The following is a 23,513-nucleotide window of genomic DNA, read 5'->3' as shown; positions in this document are numbered from 1 at the left end:
GAATTTATTCAATTGAAGCAGTTTAAATAAAAAAAAATATCAAATATGATCATGTAATATTTCTATTGCCCGTAGTTCTCAGCCTTTTGGATTCCCTTTCGTTTTCTATGTTTAAAAGGAAAAAACATAAGTTTGAATGTAATGAAATTGTTTCGAACGAAATCGATTCTTTAAATTCTGAAAACACAATTCAGAAACATGAATGTTAACAATTGAATTTGAATTTATTCAATTGAAGCAGTTTAAATAAAAAAAAATATCAAATATGATCATGTAATATTTCTATTTCTTTTATGTAATTTTTAAAACTTTGATGTATTCTCATGTTATTTGCATATTGAATAAAATATCAGTGTAGATTTTACAAAAGTATTTTACTTGCAGCTTTGGTAACACCGCTTGTTTTTTATTTACTCTCATATTCTTATAATATAGCAAAAAGCGATATAAAAAATAAACTGAAATAAAAAAAAAATTATATATACTGAATTAAAATTAAAATATTCGTTTCAAAAGTCAAATGAAAACTTTTTAGGTAATAGTTAAATTAACAATGTTCAAAAAGAAACACAGTCAGTTTACCCTGTGACGCTTTAATAAGTTACCAGATCAGATAAGATAACATACTCATCTGATCTGGTGTCGTTCGCAAGTTTTTTCCTGTATATAATTTGCATGCTTCTACAGCAGGATCCGCAGTGACAAGTATCTCACATGGTAATGGTATCTGTTAGGGTGACAAAAAATTTCAGGAGCTAACACGTGTGCTCCTGTTGATAAGTTGGTGTTCACATAGATTCTATATATACGTCGATGCAAATTTTTAGATTATTTTAAACTAATTGTTGTCTATTATTTAGATACAAAAATGTCGACATTTTGTATTTTGAATTTTTTTCTATGAGATATCAGTTATATTATATAGAATATACTTTCTGATATTGTAATCCTGTCACATTTGGCTATTCGTGTTCTTGGAATTGTTTGATACCTGTAAACTCAAAAAACAAAAAATCTGCTCCTGGAAATGTATGTGTATGTGTGTTTTGGCGTCTATTTCATATAATAAAGAAGTTGCGGCCGAAGTTCAAACGTTAAACTTGAATGGCAAGCGGAAGTACACGTTTGACGTTTGAACTCCATATAAAACACGTTGCGCCACACGTTCGCGCACTGTCTCATGGGATATTGTCGACAAATGGCGGAAATGCTTAACAATGACGAATATTACCAGCGAAGATAAATAAATAAATTAAACTGTTTTAAAGTATTTATAGAATGTTTAATTACACTAAATTATTATTTTTAAATTAGAATTTCCATACATTTCATCATGAAAATTGCTTATTAATATAAGTGTCAGGAAAAAGTAATGTTGCATTTGTACTGTAATTTTTTTATAGTAAGCTATTTTTTAGACTATTTTTTATTTTTTGTCTAAAATTTAAAAATATAGCTGGCTTCCCAGGTATAATTGGGGCAATTGATGGGTGCCATATTCCTATTAAAGCTCCAAGTGAATCAGCGGAAAAATATGTAAACCGGAAGAATTTTCATTCGGTAATTTTGCAGGCAGTCTGCAACCATAACTTAGTTTTTACAGACTGTTATTGTGGCTTTCCTGGTTTTGTTAATGATGCCAGAGTTTACAGAAATTCTGAAGTGATTCAGAAACTTAGTGATTCTTCCTTATCAGATTATCACATTGAGGGAGATGCTGCCTACCCACTTGTTGTGTCATTAATGGTACCATTTAAAAATAATGGTCACCTAACTGCTCAAATGCATACATATAATAATAAGCTGTCAAAAAGCAGAATTGTTATTGAGAGGAACTTTGTACTATTAAAATAAAGATTTAGACGGTTAAAATATTTTAATGCAAATGAAACATCAATATTGTTTCTCTACATATTATCAGCCTGTGTACTTCATAACATCTGTATGATGGCAGGGGATGATTTTGACGAATTTGATACAGTTAGTTGTGATGATGAAACTCTTGAAACTGAATTATCTAATATACAATATAACAATAGTGCTGTTCAAAGAAAAATACAACATATTTTTGATAGTTACTAAGCTGTCAGAAATCATGTTTGATAATTACAGTATTTCTGTACAGTACTTTCCCCGACAAAAGTATGATGTAGTCCTATTGTTAGATCGTACGGTAAAAGGCACCACGCTAATTAAAAATAATTATTTAGTGTTATTAAACTGTGAGATTCTGGACACACTCCCCTCTAATTGAAAATCTACGTCAAATACATAAATTTGTAGAAGTAATATTTCTGATTTAAATGAAAGAATTTTAAGTTAAAAACGAAGGAAACTAGTAAAAGTCACTTCCTTCTCAACGGAAGTGTGACATCCTTCTTGTTTTCCCTTATCTTCAAAAATTTAGAGTCACATACAGTCCAGTAACTCTGTAAACTCTACTCTTCCCAAACACGTGAGAATAATACAACTTTCCCATTGGTGAAAAACATCAAAAAAGGGGATTCTTTAGTATCATTCGGGAGTACGCCAGAAGATCCTAAGGAAGATAGACGTATTCCATATAAGCTCCCCACGGCCAATGCCCATATTAACTGCCGAAGTTCATACTAAATTTATTTCTAAGTTACTAAGATAAAGAAAATGATTAATGAAGTGCCGACAGAGAATTAAAAAGGGACAAGAACGAAACTAAAAGAAGTAACCAAAGATAAGGACATTCGCATCTACTTGCATACAGAAGAAAAGAATATATTTTGAGGTAGTATGATTTTAACTGGAATTGTGATCTCTCTCTCTCTTCGCGATAGTATAAATAGATATATTCGAAGGCCCAATTTGTATATCTTACATCTTGTCTATTAAATTTTTGATATTTTGTTTTTAAATATGTGTTCTTTTGTCTCTCTATATCTGATAAAGAATAATCTCTTAGTTTCTCCAAATTTGTAACACGCGAATTAACACGCGTTCGTTGATAAAGGGTTTATCTGTCGTCAGAATCCTTGACACCTGTTAGAAACTTCAAAGTCGATATCCTGACGAGATCTAGAACTCACCACCTAGATCTATCTTTTTAAACATTTAATTAAAGCCTTCTTTAAAAAGTTTTAAATGAGCCAATATAACGATTGTGTGTCAGTAAGTGACATAAGTTAAATTTCTATGCCCTTGACTTCTCACAAAACGTCCTATAAATACTTTAAAATAGTTTAATTTGTTTATTTACCTTCGCTGGTAATCCTCAATGTTAAATGTATCCTCCATTTTATCAACAGATTCCGGCAATTCAATGCGCGACGGTTCACTGAGTCACGTAATGTTGTGAACGTGCGGCGCAAGGTCGATGAAGGCATATAATGATTATTTATACCATTTTCTGGTATAAATAATAAATTCATATCAATAATAAATTTTTATTACAAATAAAAATAATTTATTGTTAATTTAAAATCATCGCTAGGGCGCATCTAGTGGACATTTTAGGCATACCGTTACAACTTACGGATATACAAATACACAATCAATTGCTTGTGTGTAATCAACATTTACTGGAGCTGACATATATTCATTAATACCCGATGGAGATCATTTGTATGAACATACGCCTCAGATTTATTTGTTTGGCTAGTGTTCTCAGTAATCAAACAAATTTAGCTGTGCCTGTTACAGCACTCACCCTTACTGACAACCGTCCTCTGTTCTTGTGGTGTGCTCGCATCTTTGGACCTTCTGTACTTCACAACTTAGATTTTCTGTGTATCTCTGGCATTCTTCAGCATCCTAACACCTGCCTCTAAAAGAAACTCCATGCCCCTTTGTGTGTAATTAGTTGCATCAAAAATTTGAGTGCTCGGTGTCTCATTTATAGATACTTGCACCAAACTGGTGAAACAGAACAAGGGACAACTTGTTGTTGAGTGTATGTGTTCTACTTGTTTTGCCTAGTTTAGTGAACAGGACACCTTTCTTTTGCTAACATGGCTTGTGACAGAGGGACTTCTTCGGTTGAACTTATGCTTGCTGCGTTTACAATACTGGAAGAACTGAAGGCATATCTCGCGGATAATGGCAACGCGAAAATTTGTACGACACGGCACACAAAATTCATTGTTCATAGTGTCAAGAGAATTATTGACCTGTATGACAACAATGTTGTTCTCCAGCGTTTTGAGGATTTAACAGGAAAAATAGAAAAAATATTAACTGGTGAGCAAAACAAAAAGTTAATTGAAAAAGAGAATGAAGTGGTATTTAAAATAAATGGCTTGGCAATCAAACGGAATAATAACAAACTTGAACAAATTGTGAGACCCGAAAGGCCCTGGGTCTAAATTAATATTTTATTAATAACGTTAAAATAATGTCACCCAAATATTCCTTCATTTTTGGTGAGAAAAATACTGTTTTAGAGTGGGAAAAGGCAGATAACAGATGTCACTTCCTTTCACTGAAGTTAGAACATCCTCTGACTTTCCCTTATCTGGTTAAAATCCTGCTCAAATGAGAAATGGTGAACCCTCATTCATTCCCCTTTCATCCGTTCTCATGAAAGAGTTACTGGCCGATGATTGGTCGAAATTCAGAAGAGATACAGGAAACTTGTCAGAATTCGGGGAGTTGAACGACAGATCTGAAAGCGTCCAAACTCCACATACATTTTCCTTCTGATGACCAACGCCCTTAGACGAGTCACTTAGACTAAGTCCCGAGTCTGAACTTAGAAATTATACTTTGATTTTGTGCACATATTGATCTCCCATACGAAGAAGTAAATGAACTTTATCTACAAGGTGTCCCTTACCTACAGAGAAGAAGACGAACGACAACTAAAACAGGTTGTATGTTTTTAACGATTTTGTGAGCTCTCTCTCTCGATCGCGAATAGGGTATAATATAAGTATAGCTATCTCCCGATTTGTATAATATTTGTCGTAATTCTATCTCTTGTTCAGTAAGATTTTTGTATGAGTTTATTTTCTTGTTTTATTAAATTTATTGTTTCGTTTTTAATTAAAATGTCTCTTAATTGTGTGACCGAATTAGATCTCATACGCGTGTTAATCCGCGTCTAAGAAGATTGATTAACTGGTGTCGGGACCCTGACAAGGATCTGAACTTCACAGATTTAGATCTATTAACGATTATCGCCCTCCTATAAAACTTTTTTAGATCGGATCCCTCGATTCGAAACTAAGGAGACAGATTTCGGATAATCTGGGCCGAGTAAGTGCTACAAACAATCCAAAACGGAGTTGTACCCCCGGCTACTCTCACAAAATTTTATCTAGGAATTTCAATCAAGGTATAATTGATAGACAAAATGTCATTTTGGAAATTTTGATAAATTTGATTACATTAAAACCCTATTGTTCCCCAAAGCCCGTCTTACAGCAGCGTTCTTCAGTCCGGAAAAACGTTTACGGGAATGAAAACGCCAATAAGTTCCTCTAATGTCCTCCTAGTTCATGACAAAAATGAAAACAATGACAGCAATCGGATTCGCAAACTATTGCAACAGAACAATCGGCCATCAGATATGAAAATTGGCGTGGAAAAAATTAAGAAAATCGGTGGTGGGAGAGTAGCTATAGAAATAGAGAAGAAGGAGTATTTTGCACCTCTTCAGAACTGTATTAAAGAAAAACTGCCTAATATCGTGACTACAGTCACTACACTCCCCCCAAAAAAGAAAGCCCCACATAACTATTTATTCTGTCTTAAAAGAAAAGAATCGCGGAAACATAATGAAAAACATTTATTTGAGTAAATATATTTGACAATTTCTATATATTAAATAAATAAATTATTAATTTATATTAAGTAATGCTCATTTTTATTACAGTACTGTACAATACGAATAACTGATGCAACATCTTTGCTTCCTTAGCAATACGCATCCGCTGACTTGTGGAAATTGCCGCCATACATTTTCTATCCTAATTAATCTAATTTTAACAAAACGCGTAACTGTTATATTTAATTATTATTATTCTGGAATAATATTCATTTGCATTTTAGATAAAAACTGCAAATGAAAATGTATTAATATTGCGATTATTTCCATATTTTTCTATTTAACGCATCTGCATCAATAAAGAACATGGATACCGGGAAGAAAGGTTCGGAAAAAGCTTGATGAAAACGTTCGGTGAACCTACGGCTGAGATTGATAAACTGTGGTAGATCTTTTGTATGGTCGTCTCGTCTACAACACCGACAAACTAGTATTGTTAGATCCACTGGTAGTGGGAGAGATTGCCCAGAATGAGGACGACTTTTCGTAGGGAGCTTATTCCATTGCCGACTACCAAAAAATATATATGGTGACGGAAACCAGGTGAAGATGCTAACCAAGGACGTACACATTGGTATACATTGGCGCGCTGCTGCCGGTAATGGTAATTTCTGTATGTCATGTCTATCCATAGCTTTTGGGGGACGTCTTGTACGTAAAATTGAAAGGCAAAATATTTATTCAACTAAAATTCTATATTTATATTATAGACTGTTAACCCCTTCCTCTAGCTCCTTTAATACTTAAAAACAAATTTTTAATACTTCTTAAAGAATTATAATTAACAAATATAATTAAATGATGTTTTTACACTAATGGTAAATTTTGTTTCCATATGGAGTGAGTATAAAGTGAAAACACAGTATACGGTTTACCTTGCAAGTTTTCTTAAATTTATAGGAATAATTTTAAAATGGTTTACTTTTACTTAATAAATTATTTAAGATTATCATTATTATTATTTGTTTTGAACGAATTTTAACTTCATACTTGATATTTATGAACCTCTAAACCAAATCATATACAATTGATAACTTTAATAGTGTGATTAGTGTTTAAATTTACATATACGTGCACAGATAATAAATAACAGAAAATGTATACTTTGTTACAATATTTTCCATAGATTACACTTATCAGAAAAAAATTTTTAATGCCTTAATTAGGATTGACAGTTCTTTCTGTCAATGGACAAGACTGTGCTTTTGAATGTCAGTTCAGAATCAGTGTGTTAAGATACAACACTTTTCAAATTTACAGAAATTTCATGTATCCAGTTCCGTAATAGATATATCTGTAAATATGTTCAATCAAATTTGTATTATCATTTTTCAAATTAAAAGTATAGAATTCTTGTGTAAATTATTGAACAATCAATGAAACTGTAAGTATTTAAACTCCTTTGAATGTAATAGTTATACAGTATTTTAATTAGCGTCGTGTATTTTACCGTACGATAGGACTACCTCATACTTTTGTTGAGGAAAGTAGTGGCTTATGTAAATCCGAAAGCAAATCGGGAAATTATTTTTAGAAAATCTACAAACGTATTACACCCCAATTTTTTCGCGGAGGTTCAATGGTCTACGGACCACCGGTTGCCGACCGCTGTTCTGGAGTATGTGGGGACCATTACCATTATTATTTGTAGAAGAAACTGAAATATTACGTGTAAAACTTTAATAAAACTTTACTTAAATCTTTTTTACGGCACAGTAATCTGTATATTATATTGTGTTTACCACAGTTTTCTTTATTTCCCGTGGAAAAATGAACAAGAATTTTTTCAGAAGAATCGTAATTGTCCTCTTATTTCGCATTAGTTACAAAGTAAAGTGTTATGCACATATAATACGGAGCAATTCCCATTGTATTTTTATTAGTGTTTGCAACGGGAATAGTAAATTTATCACCTCCGAAAGATACAGAATATATTTTTACTCCATCCGATCGATGCAAGAAGCAAGCAGATAGAGCTGTAATATTTTCCACAAACAGTTAACAATGTGATTACAGAAGATTATCTAGATTCGAACGAATTGGACACTACAGATAAGATGATAAAATTAAACCTCCATATTAGAAGAATCAGTAAATATAACACTAGTTAAATTTCACGAAATCATGCAAAATGTCACTGTCGTTTTCAATAGTACTTCTGTTCAATACGATGATTTGTGTTACAAAACAGATGGGAATTTTAGACTGTATTATTGAAAAGAAAGAGAAAATATATCAATAAAGCAATGTACAAAATTAAGAAACTTTATTTTTCCAGCTGTTAAGTGTACATAACACATATTAAGATTAACTATTCCGGCAGTGTTCAAACTTTAACGTTTACTATCTCGGATCAATTAGAATACGAGCATCTAGAAATAACCAATTTTCATATGTAGGGAAAAGTATATAAAACTCACATAAATTTTTTTAATTTTTAGGTTTTGCAGAAGGAAACGTTTCCTTATAAGTTAATTCTTCATAGTAGAACGACTGATAATTCAAAAGCATATGTGTTCGATTACAAATTCCAAGAGTCGATGACATCGAGCTATACGTTTTCTTTGTATGGAAGAACCACTGATTTATTAATTTCATGAATAATCTTTACATATTGCACCTTTCTGTTTATCTCACACTAATTTAGATACAATGAATATATTTTCGCACTACATTAACTTGAATTTTATATTTATTGTCACCAGTCTGATGTTTGTACACTGTCTGTGTTACTAAATGAAGTACATATTTTAATGAATTTAGATCGTATACTTGATTATTTCGATATCAAAAATACAATAAGTACGTAAGCGTTAAAATGCCAGTAAAAATGAAACAACGTTTTTACTATTTTTTTGGCAGGTATTGAATACTATATTCGACTGGTATCGGTTAAACTGGTGGGTTCAGTTGTTTAAAGACATTTTCTTATTTCTATTAATACAATCTGTAGATCTTGGAGGAGTGCTAGTTAGAGGAGGATGCACTAGACGCATAGAACTCGAGTGCATGCTAGTGTATGAAATATCATATATTCTATCGGTCTAGTGTATGAAAATACACTAGACCGATAGAATTCAAATGAGTGCTGATTGCGTGTGAATGAAACCGAACCTACTCCAAGCGGATCAATACACTTCTAACTACAAAAATTTTATATATTTTTAATGTAATGTTAAAGCAGTAAGTGAAATAAGTATTTAATTGAAAGAATATTTCAATAAATTACTCATTAAAGATGGCGATTTGAAATTATAAAATGGTGATTTATAACATTGATTTTGTGTTATGACTATGTAAGTTTTAAAATAATTATTTAAAAACAAATAACAGAAATAAATTAAATATACAATACATGTTTACATGTAAAAGTGCAACACAGTTTATTAATATCAATTTTTACAGTAACGATAGCAAACTTCAAAAATATAGGCTATAATTAGCTTTATGAAGTATATGTACAGACAGTTCCCAAATTTCGAATGTAGTTAGTTTCGAAAAGTGTGTAGCCTACAAAATTTGATTTTCAGAAAGTTGAATAACAGAGTTACATGCTAAACAATAGATCTGTGTTCGGAGAACTGAACATTACATAGAGGGATTCAAATCTTAAGTGACAACTTTTTCGGAGGACAGAGAACATAAAATAAACCATATCCATAGAGGTAGGAAAGCCATCTTAACATGTTTTCATTTTCATTAGAGATCATCTTCACAATTTATTGTCTTGTCATTACTTTACATTACTGTGTCGTCTAATACATCAGAATGGCGTTTCCGATCACAATTCTTATATAAATACGGTTTATTTCTGTTTTCTGCCTCCCCTGAAAGTTTCTACTCCAAGATTCGTTACACCAAAGTAGGTAGCATAAATTTTATATCGAAGAATTACTTCGTTTTCATATACAGGACCCGATATACAAGTTGTTTACATTAAAAAGAACAGTAGATTCACGGTATGCAAATTAACGAACACTACTAATGAATTATTCGGTATTACAATTGTATTTATTATGAAGCAAAACGGAAATATAGTCTTATGTTATGCTTGTGTATTCACCTTATACACTATTAAAAATTAATTAAAGTACAATATAAGTACATTTGTAAGCATAATGGAAAATATCATTGCATAAACTGGCTATTGTATAATAAGAGATTAACTTTCGAAAATATATTGTTGAAATTTATGTATATTAGAATAGCTTCATACAACACATCATTTACTTTTCTGAATATTTGAGGAATTAGAATAGACGATGCATTTATATTGATAGCTGCGTGGAGAAGAACTGACGTTAACGCTTCTGTTCCAGATAGAATAAAAGGAGCATACACAGAAGCTGCTGTCTCTATCACTATCACGTTTCTGACCAATTGTTTTGCCTTTTGTATGGGATTTGTAACCCCCTTCTAAAGTATTCATATATTCAGCGCGTATGCGGCTCTAGCAATCATTTTCGCCTATGTTTACCAATTATTATTTTTCGGTGGCCTCGTGGCTATAGACAGATACAGAGAGAAACATAAAGTAAAAATAATTTATTAACGAAATATCTTAAGTTATAAGTAATTTTACTTTAATATGAACGTGAAAAACACGTTATCATCTCAACCCGTGTATAAGTTAATCTGTCAATTCTAATTATAACACTTATTGTCATTTTTTCACGTATAAAAATTATCAGTTGAATTAAGGGTGCGATCCTACGTTGAAGGGGGCGACGATTCGTTAGAGGTTGAGAAACACTGATATAGACAACACAGTATACAATTGTTCCTAATCATTTGCCTGACACGTTTTCCAACAATCACCGCGCGTACCTATGAAAAACTGTATAATAAACGCGTTTTATCATTTTTACATCTATAAGAAGTTAAGCAAACGATGAAAAATATTTAAATTAATATTAAACAGAGTTGTAACTTATATTTAAAATTAAATATACTTCGACATCGATTACATTTATTACACTTTCAAAGTATCTTCCTAATGATAACATGCGTGATTGATAACCTGGACCTTTAAAATTCTTATCGTATTATTTGTACTTTGTCACTTGGAAGTGACGTTTATCTTATGACATATTTTAATCGAACATTTTACCTTTTAACAAACATAACCAGACATATTCAGCAGTAATGGAAGTATTATATAAGTCGCTGGCTTTGCAGCACGTAAGTACACATACCTATACATTTAAGATTGTTCGGTTGATTTGTATAATTAATATGCTATCTTTTGCTTCAGTTGATATTGAATAATTTAAAATTACTAAATTTTAGAAGTACTTTTAAATAAGTAGCAAATAAGTATATGATTATACATTAATAAAATACATTTTTATAATAATGAATGTTATTGATAATAGGCAGATAGAGGATCCAGCGGACTTATGATATTTCGTCTACACAATTACCCATTATAATAAGAATCGTATTAAAACATTCGATGTTACTAATACAGACTTAAATACAACGTGTTGTATTAAATATCTCACAGAGTATTCCCTTCCGCTTTGATTGTTTATGTAAAAGAATGAAGCTTGACGTGGTTAGAAGAGTAGTTTCTGCTACATTATCTCGCATTGGTTACAATGTAGGATGCTATCCACAAATACACGTCGCAATTCTTTTTATATTTTCCCTGGTGTTAGTAACAGGAATATTACGTGTATCACCTACAATGGATGCAGAATATCTTTATGCACCAACCGATGCAAGAAGTAAAGTAGATAGAGCAGCAATCGAATCGATGTTTCCCATAAACACGTCACAATGTGATTACAGAAGATTATCTAGAGCGGAAGGAATGGCAGTAATACAGATAACGTCAAAATATGAAACTTCCATATTAGAAGAATCAATAATTGAAGAGGNGCAAGAAGTAAAGTAGATAGAGCAGCAATCGAATCGATGTTTCCCATAAACACGTCACAATGTGATTACAGAAGATTATCTAGAGCGGAAGGAATGGCAGTAATACAGATAACGTCAAAATATGAAACTTCCATATTAGAAGAATCAATAATTGAAGAGGTCATCAAACTTGACGAAATCATTAGAAATGTCAGTTTTCTATGGAATAACGCATTCCTTCGTTACGAAGATTTGTGTTGTAAGGCAGACGGAAGCACTTGCCACGAGAATTTTGTTTTGTCATTGAAAGGAAAGACGAAAGACATAAAAAAAGGAATGTACAAGATCAAGTAAGATTTATTCTTATATTATTAATATAATAACAACTTTTAAATCGATTCTTATGTGAAAGACAATTACATTTGTCTATAAGTAAATTTTTTAAATTAATGTAATATAGCTATACAATTTCATTTTAATGACTTATATTAAAATATATAATAAAATTTTATTAACTGTATATAATGTGGATAAGAAAGTCAGGTAAGAAAAATTCAAGTTTTTAAAGAAATAAAATACTTTTTGTAAATTAAATATTCTTACAAAATATTCGAACTTAGTAATTGTAAAAGTTCTTAAGGACTAAGATCTCTAATCGTAGATCGCCGTTAATTATATAACAAAGAAACTGTTATAACGGTCGGACTAAACACCGGTCACGTCCTGCTCGTTCGACTGACCCGAACCAAAGACATCGCCGAATCGCGCGCCCACACGTAGGTGTAATCTGATCGGTTCCAGATTGAACGCCGGTCGTTAGGTTTTCACACGTGGAAAACACCCGACACAACAGTAATTAATAGTGAAAAAACTTTTATTAGTAATATACGAGTAATTAAATGAATACAGTAAAACCTGTCTATGGCGACCATTTACGGTTCCTTCAAAAAGTTGTCTTTTAGACAGGTGTTGTCCAATACGGGTGATGCTGTAATACCGTATTTCCGTACGTATTTTGCGCACTTTTTAGCCATTTCTACTAAGCAAAACTCGAGGCGAGCAAAAATAAGCGAACTTTTTCAACGATAGAACTATATTGGTATTGTATTTTATTCTTATCGGATAACTCGTTTACAGGAGTAGTCGTGATTTTATAAGACAGATTTATTATCAATGTTTTAAAGATTAATACAATACTCGTATTTTCTCGATTACAATGCACACTTTTTTTTTCTCCGACTTAATTTATTCCACTTGGTTTTTTTTTTTTCGTTCGTTCCTCAGTTACTTTAGCTCAGCCAGTGTATAAGTTAATCTGTCAATTCTAATTATAACACTTATTNTATCGGATAACTCGTTTACAGGAGTAGTCGTGATTTTATAAGACAGATTTATTATCAATGTTTTAAAGATTAATACAATACTCGTATTTTCTCGATTACAATGCACACTTTTTTTTTCTCCGACTTAATTTATTCCACTTGGTTTTTTTTTTTTCGTTCGTTCCTCAGTTACACATATTATGTCATCGATATAGGCCTACAAGCGCGTCGTATCTCTACATCACTTATTTTAACTTTAAAAATACTATATTTTTTAAAATATTTTTTTAAGTACAATAAGAAATATTATTAATTAATTATAAAACGATTTTATTATTTTTTTCTCATTATACGATTTTATTACGATTTTTGCATTAATGAGTTTATTGTTTTTTTAATATTTTGCGTGCGAAAATTACTTGGACATTATTTTTCTAAAAATATCGTGGAAATAAGGTAGGTTGATACAGAAACTATTAATCGCACATGTACTGTACTGTATATGAGCTTCTAAATAAATAAAAAAATAAAGCGATGAGATCAACCGATTAATTGTGTCGTGTACAATATTTTACACCCCCAAGGAAAATACTGTAGGTCTACGATAAAATAAATTTCGTTTTCCCACAGTTAAACTTCGCCGCTAATTGCTGTTGTGATAACTTTGATACGATCTTCTAACGACATTTTGCATTTCTTTCGTTTTTCGGACATTTTCGAACAAACTGAAATGAATTTCCTTTGTTGCTAGACTAATTCATTAACGCCTGCACCTAATTTCAAGGGTGGGAGAAGTGCTCTCCCACCCTTGAAATTAGGTGCAGGCGTTAATGAATTAGTCTAGCAACAAAGGAAATTCATTTCAGTTTGTGCCCGAGGTGGGTTCGAACGAGAGTTTAGACTGATTCATTACATTAGGAGGGGAAAAACGATGTTGAACAATAGTTTAGACCAGATATATTCGCGGAAGTGGTCGCTTATTACAGTTGTTGTATATCGTTCCGGACCAAAAATCGATGCGGAATGTCCGCGGTCGCGTTACGCGGGGTGGTCGTTTAATATGGGTAACTTATACGAAGACTCTATGGATAAACTATTCGGTGCAAGAAATTTTTACCCGTTTTGACAGGTGCCCGTCGAATGCAGCTGGTCGCCTAAGCAGTTTTCAGTGTACTATATAATAACCATTATAAATATTTTTAGAAGAAATCCCACTGAAAAACTATGCTTTCTGTATTATCAGAAATTACAAAATTATTCGTCTATAAAACTAATATAATATGGGAGTTTTTCAAACCTCGCTACCTAATTAACACGGGTAGGCTAATGAGAATAAAGATGCCCTTAATCATATTCCATCGAACGAAAGATGATCTTGTAATTTACTGCAAGTTCGATAATTGTTATGTCACTTATTGACATAAACAGTTTAATCACAGGTAAATTTTTGGTGAAATTTTTATGTTTCTGACAAAAACTACAGGCTTCTTAATTTACGGAAATATTGACTATTAACTATAATTTTTTTTTATTATTGATTTGAGCTCAGTGATATCACTTAAATTAATTTTAATTTCTAAATATTATGTTAAATGGCATAATTTTAAATTTACTTTATTACTGTACATTTAAAATGTAAACATTATCTACTTTTAAAAATGTAACCGCATCGTGATGCATTTAGAACAATTATATTAAAAGTTATGTACATTTCTAATTTTTATGGTTTTTAAAAAGAAATAATATAATTCATATTTACATATAGTTACAATGAACTGGTTCTATCTATTTGCAGATATCCAGCTGATAGAATTGATGGCAAATTAGTAATTTCCGGTATCGAATTCGGAGGTGTCACAGTAGACGAGAAAAATATGATTCGAGATTCTAAGGCAATTAGACTGTTTTATCCACTGGACCGTGCTACAGAAGAAACTAAAGAAATGGCACTAATGTGGGAAAAAACTTTTCTAGAATCAACATCAACAATTCACATGAATAATATCGAAATTTATAAGTTCATTGGTCAGTCTGTCAATAATGAAGTTAACCGAAATGGCGAAAATATTTTTTCTCTCATTATTATTGCGGCTCCAATAATGTTGATATTCTCTGCAGTTTCTTGCTTATCAACTGAAGCACTGCGTAGTAAGCCCTGGTTGGGTATTGCTAGCTGTGTATCACCATTCTTAGCCACTGTTGCAGCATTTGGACTACTAATTTACTGCAAAATGGAATATGTCCCATTAAACGTTATGATTATTTTCCTGATGTTAGGTAAGTCTTTTGAAAATCTTTTATAACGAAGTAAATATATATAGAAAAACCTGATTTATTTGTTTATACGTTGTCACGAAATACAAAGCAATAGTCATAAATAATCGTTCATCTTGTCAATGCTAACTTCATTGCTGAAGTTATTTTGTCGTTGAGATGTTGGAAGTTCCATAATTTGTTAAAAATTCGTAATTTTTTTAATTTTGAAGTTATTATTAGCGTAGTTATGTTGAAATGATATTTAGAATTTTTGTGAATATTTCAACGTCTTTTGTATAATGAACTTGAAACATCTAGACTCGATTTATTGCGTATTTGGAGTTTATAGTAGTAAAATTGTAATAGTTTACAGCATATATCAAAATTCATAAGTTTTACAATAAGTTGTTTGATAAGTTCTGATTAATAAGATTATTATCATAAACACTGGTCTTAAGCCATTTTANTTATTATTGATTTGAGCTCAGTGATATCACTTAAATTAATTTTAATTTCTAAATATTATGTTAAATGGCATAATTTTAAATTTACTTTATTACTGTACATTTAAAATGTAAACATTACCTACTTTTAAAAATGTAACCGCATCGTGATGCATTTAGAACAATTATATTAAAAGTTATGTACATTTCTAATTTTTATGGTTTTTAAAAAGAAATAATATAATTCATATTTACATATAGTTACAATGAACTGGTTCTATCTATTTGCAGATATCCAGCTGATAGAATTGATGGCAAATTAGTAATTTCCGGTATCGAATTCGGAGGTGTCACAGTAGACGAGAAAAATATGATTCGAGATTCTAAGGCAATTAGACTGTTTTATCCACTGGACCGTGCTACAGAAGAAACTAAAGAAATGGCACTAATGTGGGAAAAAACTTTTCTAGAATCAACATCAACAATTCACATGAATAATATCGAAATTTATAAGTTCATTGGTCAGTCTGTCAATAATGAAGTTAACCGAAATGGCGAAAATATTTTTTCTCTCATTATTATTGCGGCTCCAATAATGTTGATATTCTCTGCAGTTTCTTGCTTATCAACTGAAGCACTGCGTAGTAAGCCCTGGTTGGGTATTGCTAGCTGTGTATCACCATTCTTAGCCACTGTTGCAGCATTTGGACTACTAATTTACTGCAAAATGGAATATGTCCCATTAAACGTTATGATTATTTTCCTGATGTTAGGTAAGTCTTTTGAAAATCTTTTATAACGAAGTAAATATATATAGAAAAACCTGATTTATTTGTTTATACGTTGTCACGAAATACAAAGCAATAGTCATAAATAATCGTTCATCTTGTCAATGCTAACTTCATTGCTGAAGTTATTTTGTCGTTGAGATGTTGGAAGTTCCATAATTTGTTAAAAATTCGTAATTTTTTTAATTTTGAAGTTATTATTAGCGTAGTTATGTTGAAATGATATTTAGAATTTTTGTGAATATTTCAACGTCTTTTGTATAATGAACTTGAAACATCTAGACTCGATTTATTGCGTATTTGGAGTTTATAGTAGTAAAATTGTAATAGTTTACAGCATATATCAAAATTCATAAGTTTTACAATAAGTTGTTTGATAAGTTCTGATTAATAAGATTATTATCATAAACACTGGTCTTAAGCCATTTTATAATAATTAATAAATATAAAAAGATTTAAAAATAAACATAATAACAAATGGCTCAACCACAATTTTAAATTTTCTGCGGGGAATCTTACCACAACTCGTTGCTTTAGCTTTTTTGTATAATAACTGAAAAAAATCACAGATAAAAAAAAGTTTATTAAGGTTATCCTAGTTTAATAAACTTTCGTTAGCATTGCGAACTTTGTCAAAATACAGTTTAATCCGGTTATTACAATCACGAATAACAATATCGATCGATTATTGTTATCAAAATTGAAAATTCATATTGAATCGATTCTTCGAAATTTTTTTTCTGTAATATACATTTTATTTTTTTACCTAAAAAGCTATCTGAATATGAAAATAATGTTTAAACAATACCGTTACTGTAGATCTTTAATTGAAACATACCTCTCGAGATAAACATGTTTGTTGCGATTTCTCTACTTTAATTTTGTGATAGGTTGAGTTTAAAACAGTAATTCATAAGAAATGTAATATAAGTAAGTGTGTAATGTTAAGTACAGTTTTCCATAATAAATATACTGTAATTATTTCTATAAATTTAGTTCATTAACGAAAATATTAATATCTTATTCTCTGTTTACTGCTACCAACAGGTTATTGTTATCTTCAAGTATCAATGTGATTATATTAACCAGATTTCACTAAATCTTCAAACTGTGGTTAAGTTTCAAGAATCGTATAAAAATCTTTTCATTTCTGTATTATCAATATTTTATTATTTTTTTAAAATTCAAATCACCTTTGTACTTTTAACTAAATGGAAGGATTTCGAACTGGCCTATAAAGTTAATCCTATTGTCATTGTCAACTCCAACACGCTGATAATTATCATAACATCAGACACACGACATATACAAATTAGCATGTATGCTGACCGCTGCATTGAATCTAAATCACAGATTGCCAAAAATCGATTATCCACATTACAGTCATATTGCATTTAATTATTGCATAGGACAATCGAAATACTCAAATGATATGTCTCCTTTCGTTATACGAGTTATTTGTTTCTTAAAATAATTAAGTATTCTATTACATAAACAATGACGATTAGAACTTTAAATTAACTATCATAAATAAGCTGTTGCAAATTTGCACATATTAAAATAACGTCATTAAAACATATAATTAATTCTAGATGCATATTTCAGGAATTGGAGTAGACGATGCCTTTATATTGATAGCTGCGTGGAGAAGAACTGACGTTGACGCTTCTGTTCCAGATAGAATAAAAGAAGCGTACACAGAAGCTGCTGTCTCTATCACTATTACGTCTCTGACCAATTTTTTTGCCTTTTGTATGGGATTTCTGACACCTTACAAAGTCATTCATATATTCAGTGCGTATGCAGCTCTTGCAATCCTGTTTGACTACATTTATCAGTTATTGTTTTTTGGTGGCCTCATGGCTTTAGACGGATACAGAGAAAAGTGTGATCTTCATTCTGTTTTTTGCTGGCCGATTAACCGAAATCACCAAAAAATTGAAAACAAAAAACAATTCGAATCGACAAACAAGGAAGAACAAAATATCTTTATGGAATTTTTTGGCAATGTTCTTGGCAAAATGCTGGGAAAACCAATCGTTAAAACTATCGTAATTCTTCTGTTTATGGTTTATCTTATAGGTGCAATATATTGTATGCAATTCACTCAAGAAGAAAACGATGTTGTTATATTTTTTCCAAACTTTTCTTATATGTTTACATATGCATATATTGAAAATAAGTATTTTTCTAATTATAGTCATCAAGTTCAAATAATTATTAATCAGTCATTAGATTATTCGAATGTCACTAACCAAAATAACATAGAAGATCTTCTACAAAGTTTCGAATCTGCTTCATTTATATCCGATTCGTCGACCACAGAAAGTTGGCTGAGAGAATTTCTGGCATTTACTAAATCTCCAGTTGCAAAGTTTTCGCTTTCTGGTTACAATCTCAGTGATTCTGATGACTTTTTGAGTGCATTTAAAAATGTTTTCTTGAAAGTAAACGTTGCAGGCAGATTTAAAAACGATGTTATTTTTAATAAAGAAGGCGATAAAATTACTGCTTCGAGATTTCTAATATCCAGTTCTGATCTAAGACGTGGAATTGATAAAAGATCTTTTCTTGAAAATGTAAGAAGAATTGCCGACAACAGCAAAATTCCTGTCATTGTATATAATTTTAGATTTTTGTATTATGACGTCTATGTTAATATTTTTTCAAACTGCGTAAAATCGATTAGTGCTGCAGGGGGAACAGTAATTATCGTTTTTCTTTTATTTACTCCGAACATATTGTTTCTTTTGTCTGTTGTCATGACTATTGTTTCTATTCAGGTTGGCTTGATTGGATACATGTCTTTATGGAATGTTACTGTGAATCCAACCTCACTAATAACATTAGTGATGTGTACGGGATTTTGCGTAGATTATGCAGTACATACGACTTACGCGTTTCTCAATTACAAAAATAAAACTCCAAATGAGAAAATCCGAAATTGCTTATACGCTGCTGGATATCCTGTCTTACAGGGATGCGTAACTACTGTTTTAGGTGTTTCGGTAGCGTATTTTGGACCATCGGAATCATTTGTAATATTTTTTAAAATCATATCTTTAATGGTAATTTTCGCTTTATTTCACAGTCTTTTTTTATTGCCCGTAGTTCTCAGCCTTTTGGATTCTCTTTCGTTTTCAATATTTAAAAAGAAAAAACATAAGTTTGAATGTAATGAAATTGTTTCGAACGAACTCGATTCTTTAAATTCTGAAAACACAATTTAGAAACACGAATGTTAATAATTGAATTTGAATTAAAGCAGTTTATATAAAATAAATCTGAAACATGATCATGTGATATTTGTTTTATGTAATTCTTAAAACTTTGATGTAATCTCATGTTATTTGCATATTGAATAAAACATCAGTGTTGATTTTACAAAAGTATTTTACTTACAGCTGCGGTAACACTGCTTGTTTTTTATTCGTTCTCATAGTCTTTTAATGTAGTAAAAAAGCAATATAAAAAATAAACTGAAATAACAAAACCTTATATACATTGAATTAAAATTAAAATATTTGTGTTTTTATTTACATTATGTTTCAAAAGTTGAATTAAAAATTTTTAGTTTATAGTGATTCTAAGGGTGTTGAAAAAGAAACACAAGCCAATTTATTCTCTGACGCTTTAATAAGTAATACATACTCATCTGATCTGGTGTAGTTCGCAAGTATTTTCTCTGTATGTAATTTGCATGCTTCTACAGCAGGATCCGTAGTGACAATTATCTCACATGGTAATGGGATGTGTTAGTGTGACAAAGAAATTTCAGGAGCTCACACGTGTGCTCCTGTTGATGCCTTGGTGTCCACATAGATCCTACATGTATGTCGATGGAAATTTTTACATGATTTTAAACGAAATGTTTTCTATTATTTAGATGCAAAAATGTCGACATTTTGTATTTGAATTTTCTTCTATGAGAGCTCAGTTTTATTTTACAGAATATACTTTGTGATATTGTAATCCTGTCACATTTGGCTATTCGTGTTTTTGGAATTGTTTAATACCTGTAAACTCAAAAAAAACAAAAATATCTGCTACTCGAAATATGTGTGTATGTGTGTTTTTGGCGTCTATTTAGTATAATAGAGAAGCTGCGGCCGAAGTTCAAACGTTAAACTTGTACAGCAAGTGGAAGTAGACGTTTGATGTTTGAACTCATGGGATATTGTCGAAAAATGGCGGAAATGTTTAATAATCACGAATATTACTAGCGAAGGTAAATAAACACATTAAATTATTTTAAAGTATTTATAAAATGTTTAATTACACTAAATTATTATTTTTAATTAGCGTCGTGTATCTTACCGTACGATAGTACTACCTAATACTTTCGTTGAGGAAAGTAGTGTCTTATAGAAATCCGAAAGCAGATCGGGAAATTATTTTTAGAAAATCTACAAACGTATTACGCTGTTGATGGTAGAAGATGTCGTGGAAGAACCTACTCCAACAGAATTATGATAAGCTATTATGAACACAAAAATATGTAAATTCTATAGGCACTTCTCATCATTTGCAATAAAATTGAATAATTAAATAATTTCTGGATGAAAATAGTCTGTTTCTTTACAATATTATTCACAAATACTTAATTAATTATTATTTTAATAAAACAAGTCATAATTTTAACCCCAGACCCAAAAAATGAAGAAGTTTAAGCCGAACTTCTACTCGCCATTCTAGACGTAGCGAACGTCGTTATCAAACTACTAGAAATGCCAGACGGAGGAGCTCGACGTCCGACATCACGTCTGTAATGATTATAAAACATCAATTTTACTGTATTAATATGAAACTCGCTCGTTTAATTATAACAAATTAATGAAAGCCTAAAGTTCGTTGCTGCTTGTTTGAAATAAATTTATCAATTCTAAGTGCTTTTCCACGAAGGACGACAATCGCACTCACAATAATCTTTATTGTTCATTATGTATTGATAACAGTCACTTCGTATTTGGTTATAGATTCGAAAAAAACCCCAATAAGTGAAAAAAACAACTATTTTGCATTTATTTCGTAATACTTCGCGTAACCTTCAGTTGATCAATGTCTAAATTTCTCCACAGACCACCCCATTTTCTCGCGGAGGTTCAATGTTCTACAAACCACCGGTTGCCGACCGCTGTTATGGAGTATGTGGGGACCATTACTATTATTACTCGTAGGAGAAACTGAAATATTATGTTTTTCTGTGTGTAGCGTCTTTGCAATCCAAACAATAATTTTGGTAGACGATCAAACAGCAATTAGTTAGAAAACGTTACGGTTTATTTAAAACACTTTTTTAATTCAGATGCATTTCGGGTTGGCTTGTATTCCCAACCCCTCTTCAGTGCTGATAAAATTACAAAAAACAAGGCGAGTTCCACGACATTGGTAAGTAGGACGTAACAAAAACTAGGGGTGACAATAACATAAAAAAACTTACATGTTATATAATGGTACAGCATAGACTTGTGTGACAATATTTTTATTATATAGTTTTATGACTACTTTCTATAATATGAAAAAAGTAAAGGGCTTGGCTGTATAACACATCATTTATATAAAAAATATAACATAGATTATTAATTTCAAAATATCTATAAACACTTACATTTATACTTAATATGTATTATTCCCGATAAAAAATGAATCAGGGTGAAAAATCGGGTTTTATACTAGCTGCAAGGACCCGCTTCGCTGGGTTTTTATTTGTTCGTACATTTAATATGTAATATAGTTGTTTTTATATATAAAAGACTGTTTTTCTAAGTAATCTAGAATCTAGCTGCAAGGGACCGCTTCGCTGGGTTTTTATTTGTGGGCAAAAAGAAACGATAGTGAAGATTAAGATAATTACATTATAGCCAATCTTACCCGTTTTCACAGAATGCAAGAATTAAGTCCCCCGTTTCCAGTCTAATTAGAGACCTGGGGCCATATTCTGGTCACTGTCTCTGATCTCTCGTCTCTCGCAAGCCAGTCGCTGATTGGCTAATCCAAATGATTAGCCAATCAGCGACCGGCTTGCGAGAGACGAGAGACCAGAGACAGTGACCAGAATACGGCCCCTGGTCTCGATTCTATTTCTGAACGTCTCCTGTTCACGTCCAGTCAAACGAACTATTTTCAACGTTTCTGGAACGTTTACAATCGTTCTACAATCGAACCAATATGCAATAACAAATTTGAATTTAAAACGGATCGAACATTTTTAATTAAAATCGAAATAGATAAAAATATTTATAACAATGTCTGAAATGTTATCAATTTAATACACCTAAGTACTCAATGAAGACTAAACGTAGTTGAAAACAAAAAATCGCATCTAAAATAGTACAGTAGAAGCCGTTCTTACGGTTAAGACTTAATGCTCTCCCTCTCCCCCCACCTGAGAGTTTCGAAAAATCCCTTCTTAGTGTGCGTTTTCATGACGTACCCTAACTGTGTACCAAATTTCACCTCTCTAGGTCCAGCGGTTTGCTCTGGGCGATGATGAATCAGTGAATGAGTCAGTCAGGACAAGCAATTTTATATATTTAGATAAAGAAATAATTTTTAACAATACAATAGCCACGATTATTATTTTAAAAAGTACACGTTAGGCTTAACAAAATTCAACGAAAATTTAACGCGAAGGGACACGTAACGGAGAAAAATTTCAACATGGGATAGGTTAATATATTTTTCATACATAATCGGTTATCCGAAAAATAAGTTATTCGAACAACCTCAGTCCCCAATTGATTCGGATAAACGACGCTCTACTGTAGTTTAAAATTTTATCACCTTCATGAATTGATGTTAAACTTGTGGATTTTCGAAAGATTTGCTTTTATCTAGAGTTATGTCTAATTCAAACTTTTAAATAAAAATACTTAGTTTCCGAAGACGGCGCCCTTGTATAAGAAGTTCTTGCAAAAGAAGTTCTCGGCGAGATATTGAACCAGTCTCTTATAAACAGTATTAATACCATCTCTTCACTCAAAAACAGAGCAAAAAGGATATTTCAAATTAGCAGCTTTGAAAACAAAAGGTATATATAATGATA

General features: G+C 31.3%; 2 protein-coding genes and 1 pseudogene across 2 annotated transcripts; all 3 read left to right on the top strand.

Moving 5' to 3' along the window:
- The first annotated feature begins 553 nt into the window (after positions 1-553).
- On the top strand, positions 554-2,082 carry LOC111626748 (annotated as a pseudogene).
- A 9,634-nt stretch (positions 2,083-11,716) lies between these two features.
- On the top strand, positions 11,717-15,422 carry LOC111626736 (patched domain-containing protein 1-like). Its single transcript, XM_023370219.1, has 2 exons — positions 11,717-12,009; positions 14,777-15,422. The coding sequence occupies exons 1-2, from the start codon at positions 11,717-11,719 to the stop codon at positions 15,282-15,284; spliced, it is 801 nt and encodes a 266-aa protein (XP_023225987.1). The 3' UTR covers positions 15,285-15,422.
- Positions 15,423-15,974: 552 nt separating this feature from the next.
- LOC111626735 (patched domain-containing protein 3-like) lies at positions 15,975-19,882 on the top strand. The gene is made up of 2 exons (XM_023370217.1): positions 15,975-16,453; positions 18,074-19,882. The coding sequence occupies exons 1-2, from the start codon at positions 16,051-16,053 to the stop codon at positions 19,696-19,698; spliced, it is 2,028 nt and encodes a 675-aa protein (XP_023225985.1). The 5' UTR covers positions 15,975-16,050; the 3' UTR covers positions 19,699-19,882.
- Positions 19,883-23,513: the final 3,631 nt, after the last annotated feature.

This window comes from Centruroides sculpturatus, unplaced genomic scaffold, assembly GCF_000671375.1.
Source record: "Centruroides sculpturatus isolate CEXI.00-Female unplaced genomic scaffold, Cexi_2.0 scaffold506, whole genome shotgun sequence".
Classification (NCBI taxonomy): domain Eukaryota; kingdom Metazoa; phylum Arthropoda; class Arachnida; order Scorpiones; family Buthidae; genus Centruroides; species Centruroides sculpturatus.
Note: the sequence above shows the minus strand (reverse complement) of the source record. Positions and strands in the feature narration are given on the sequence as shown.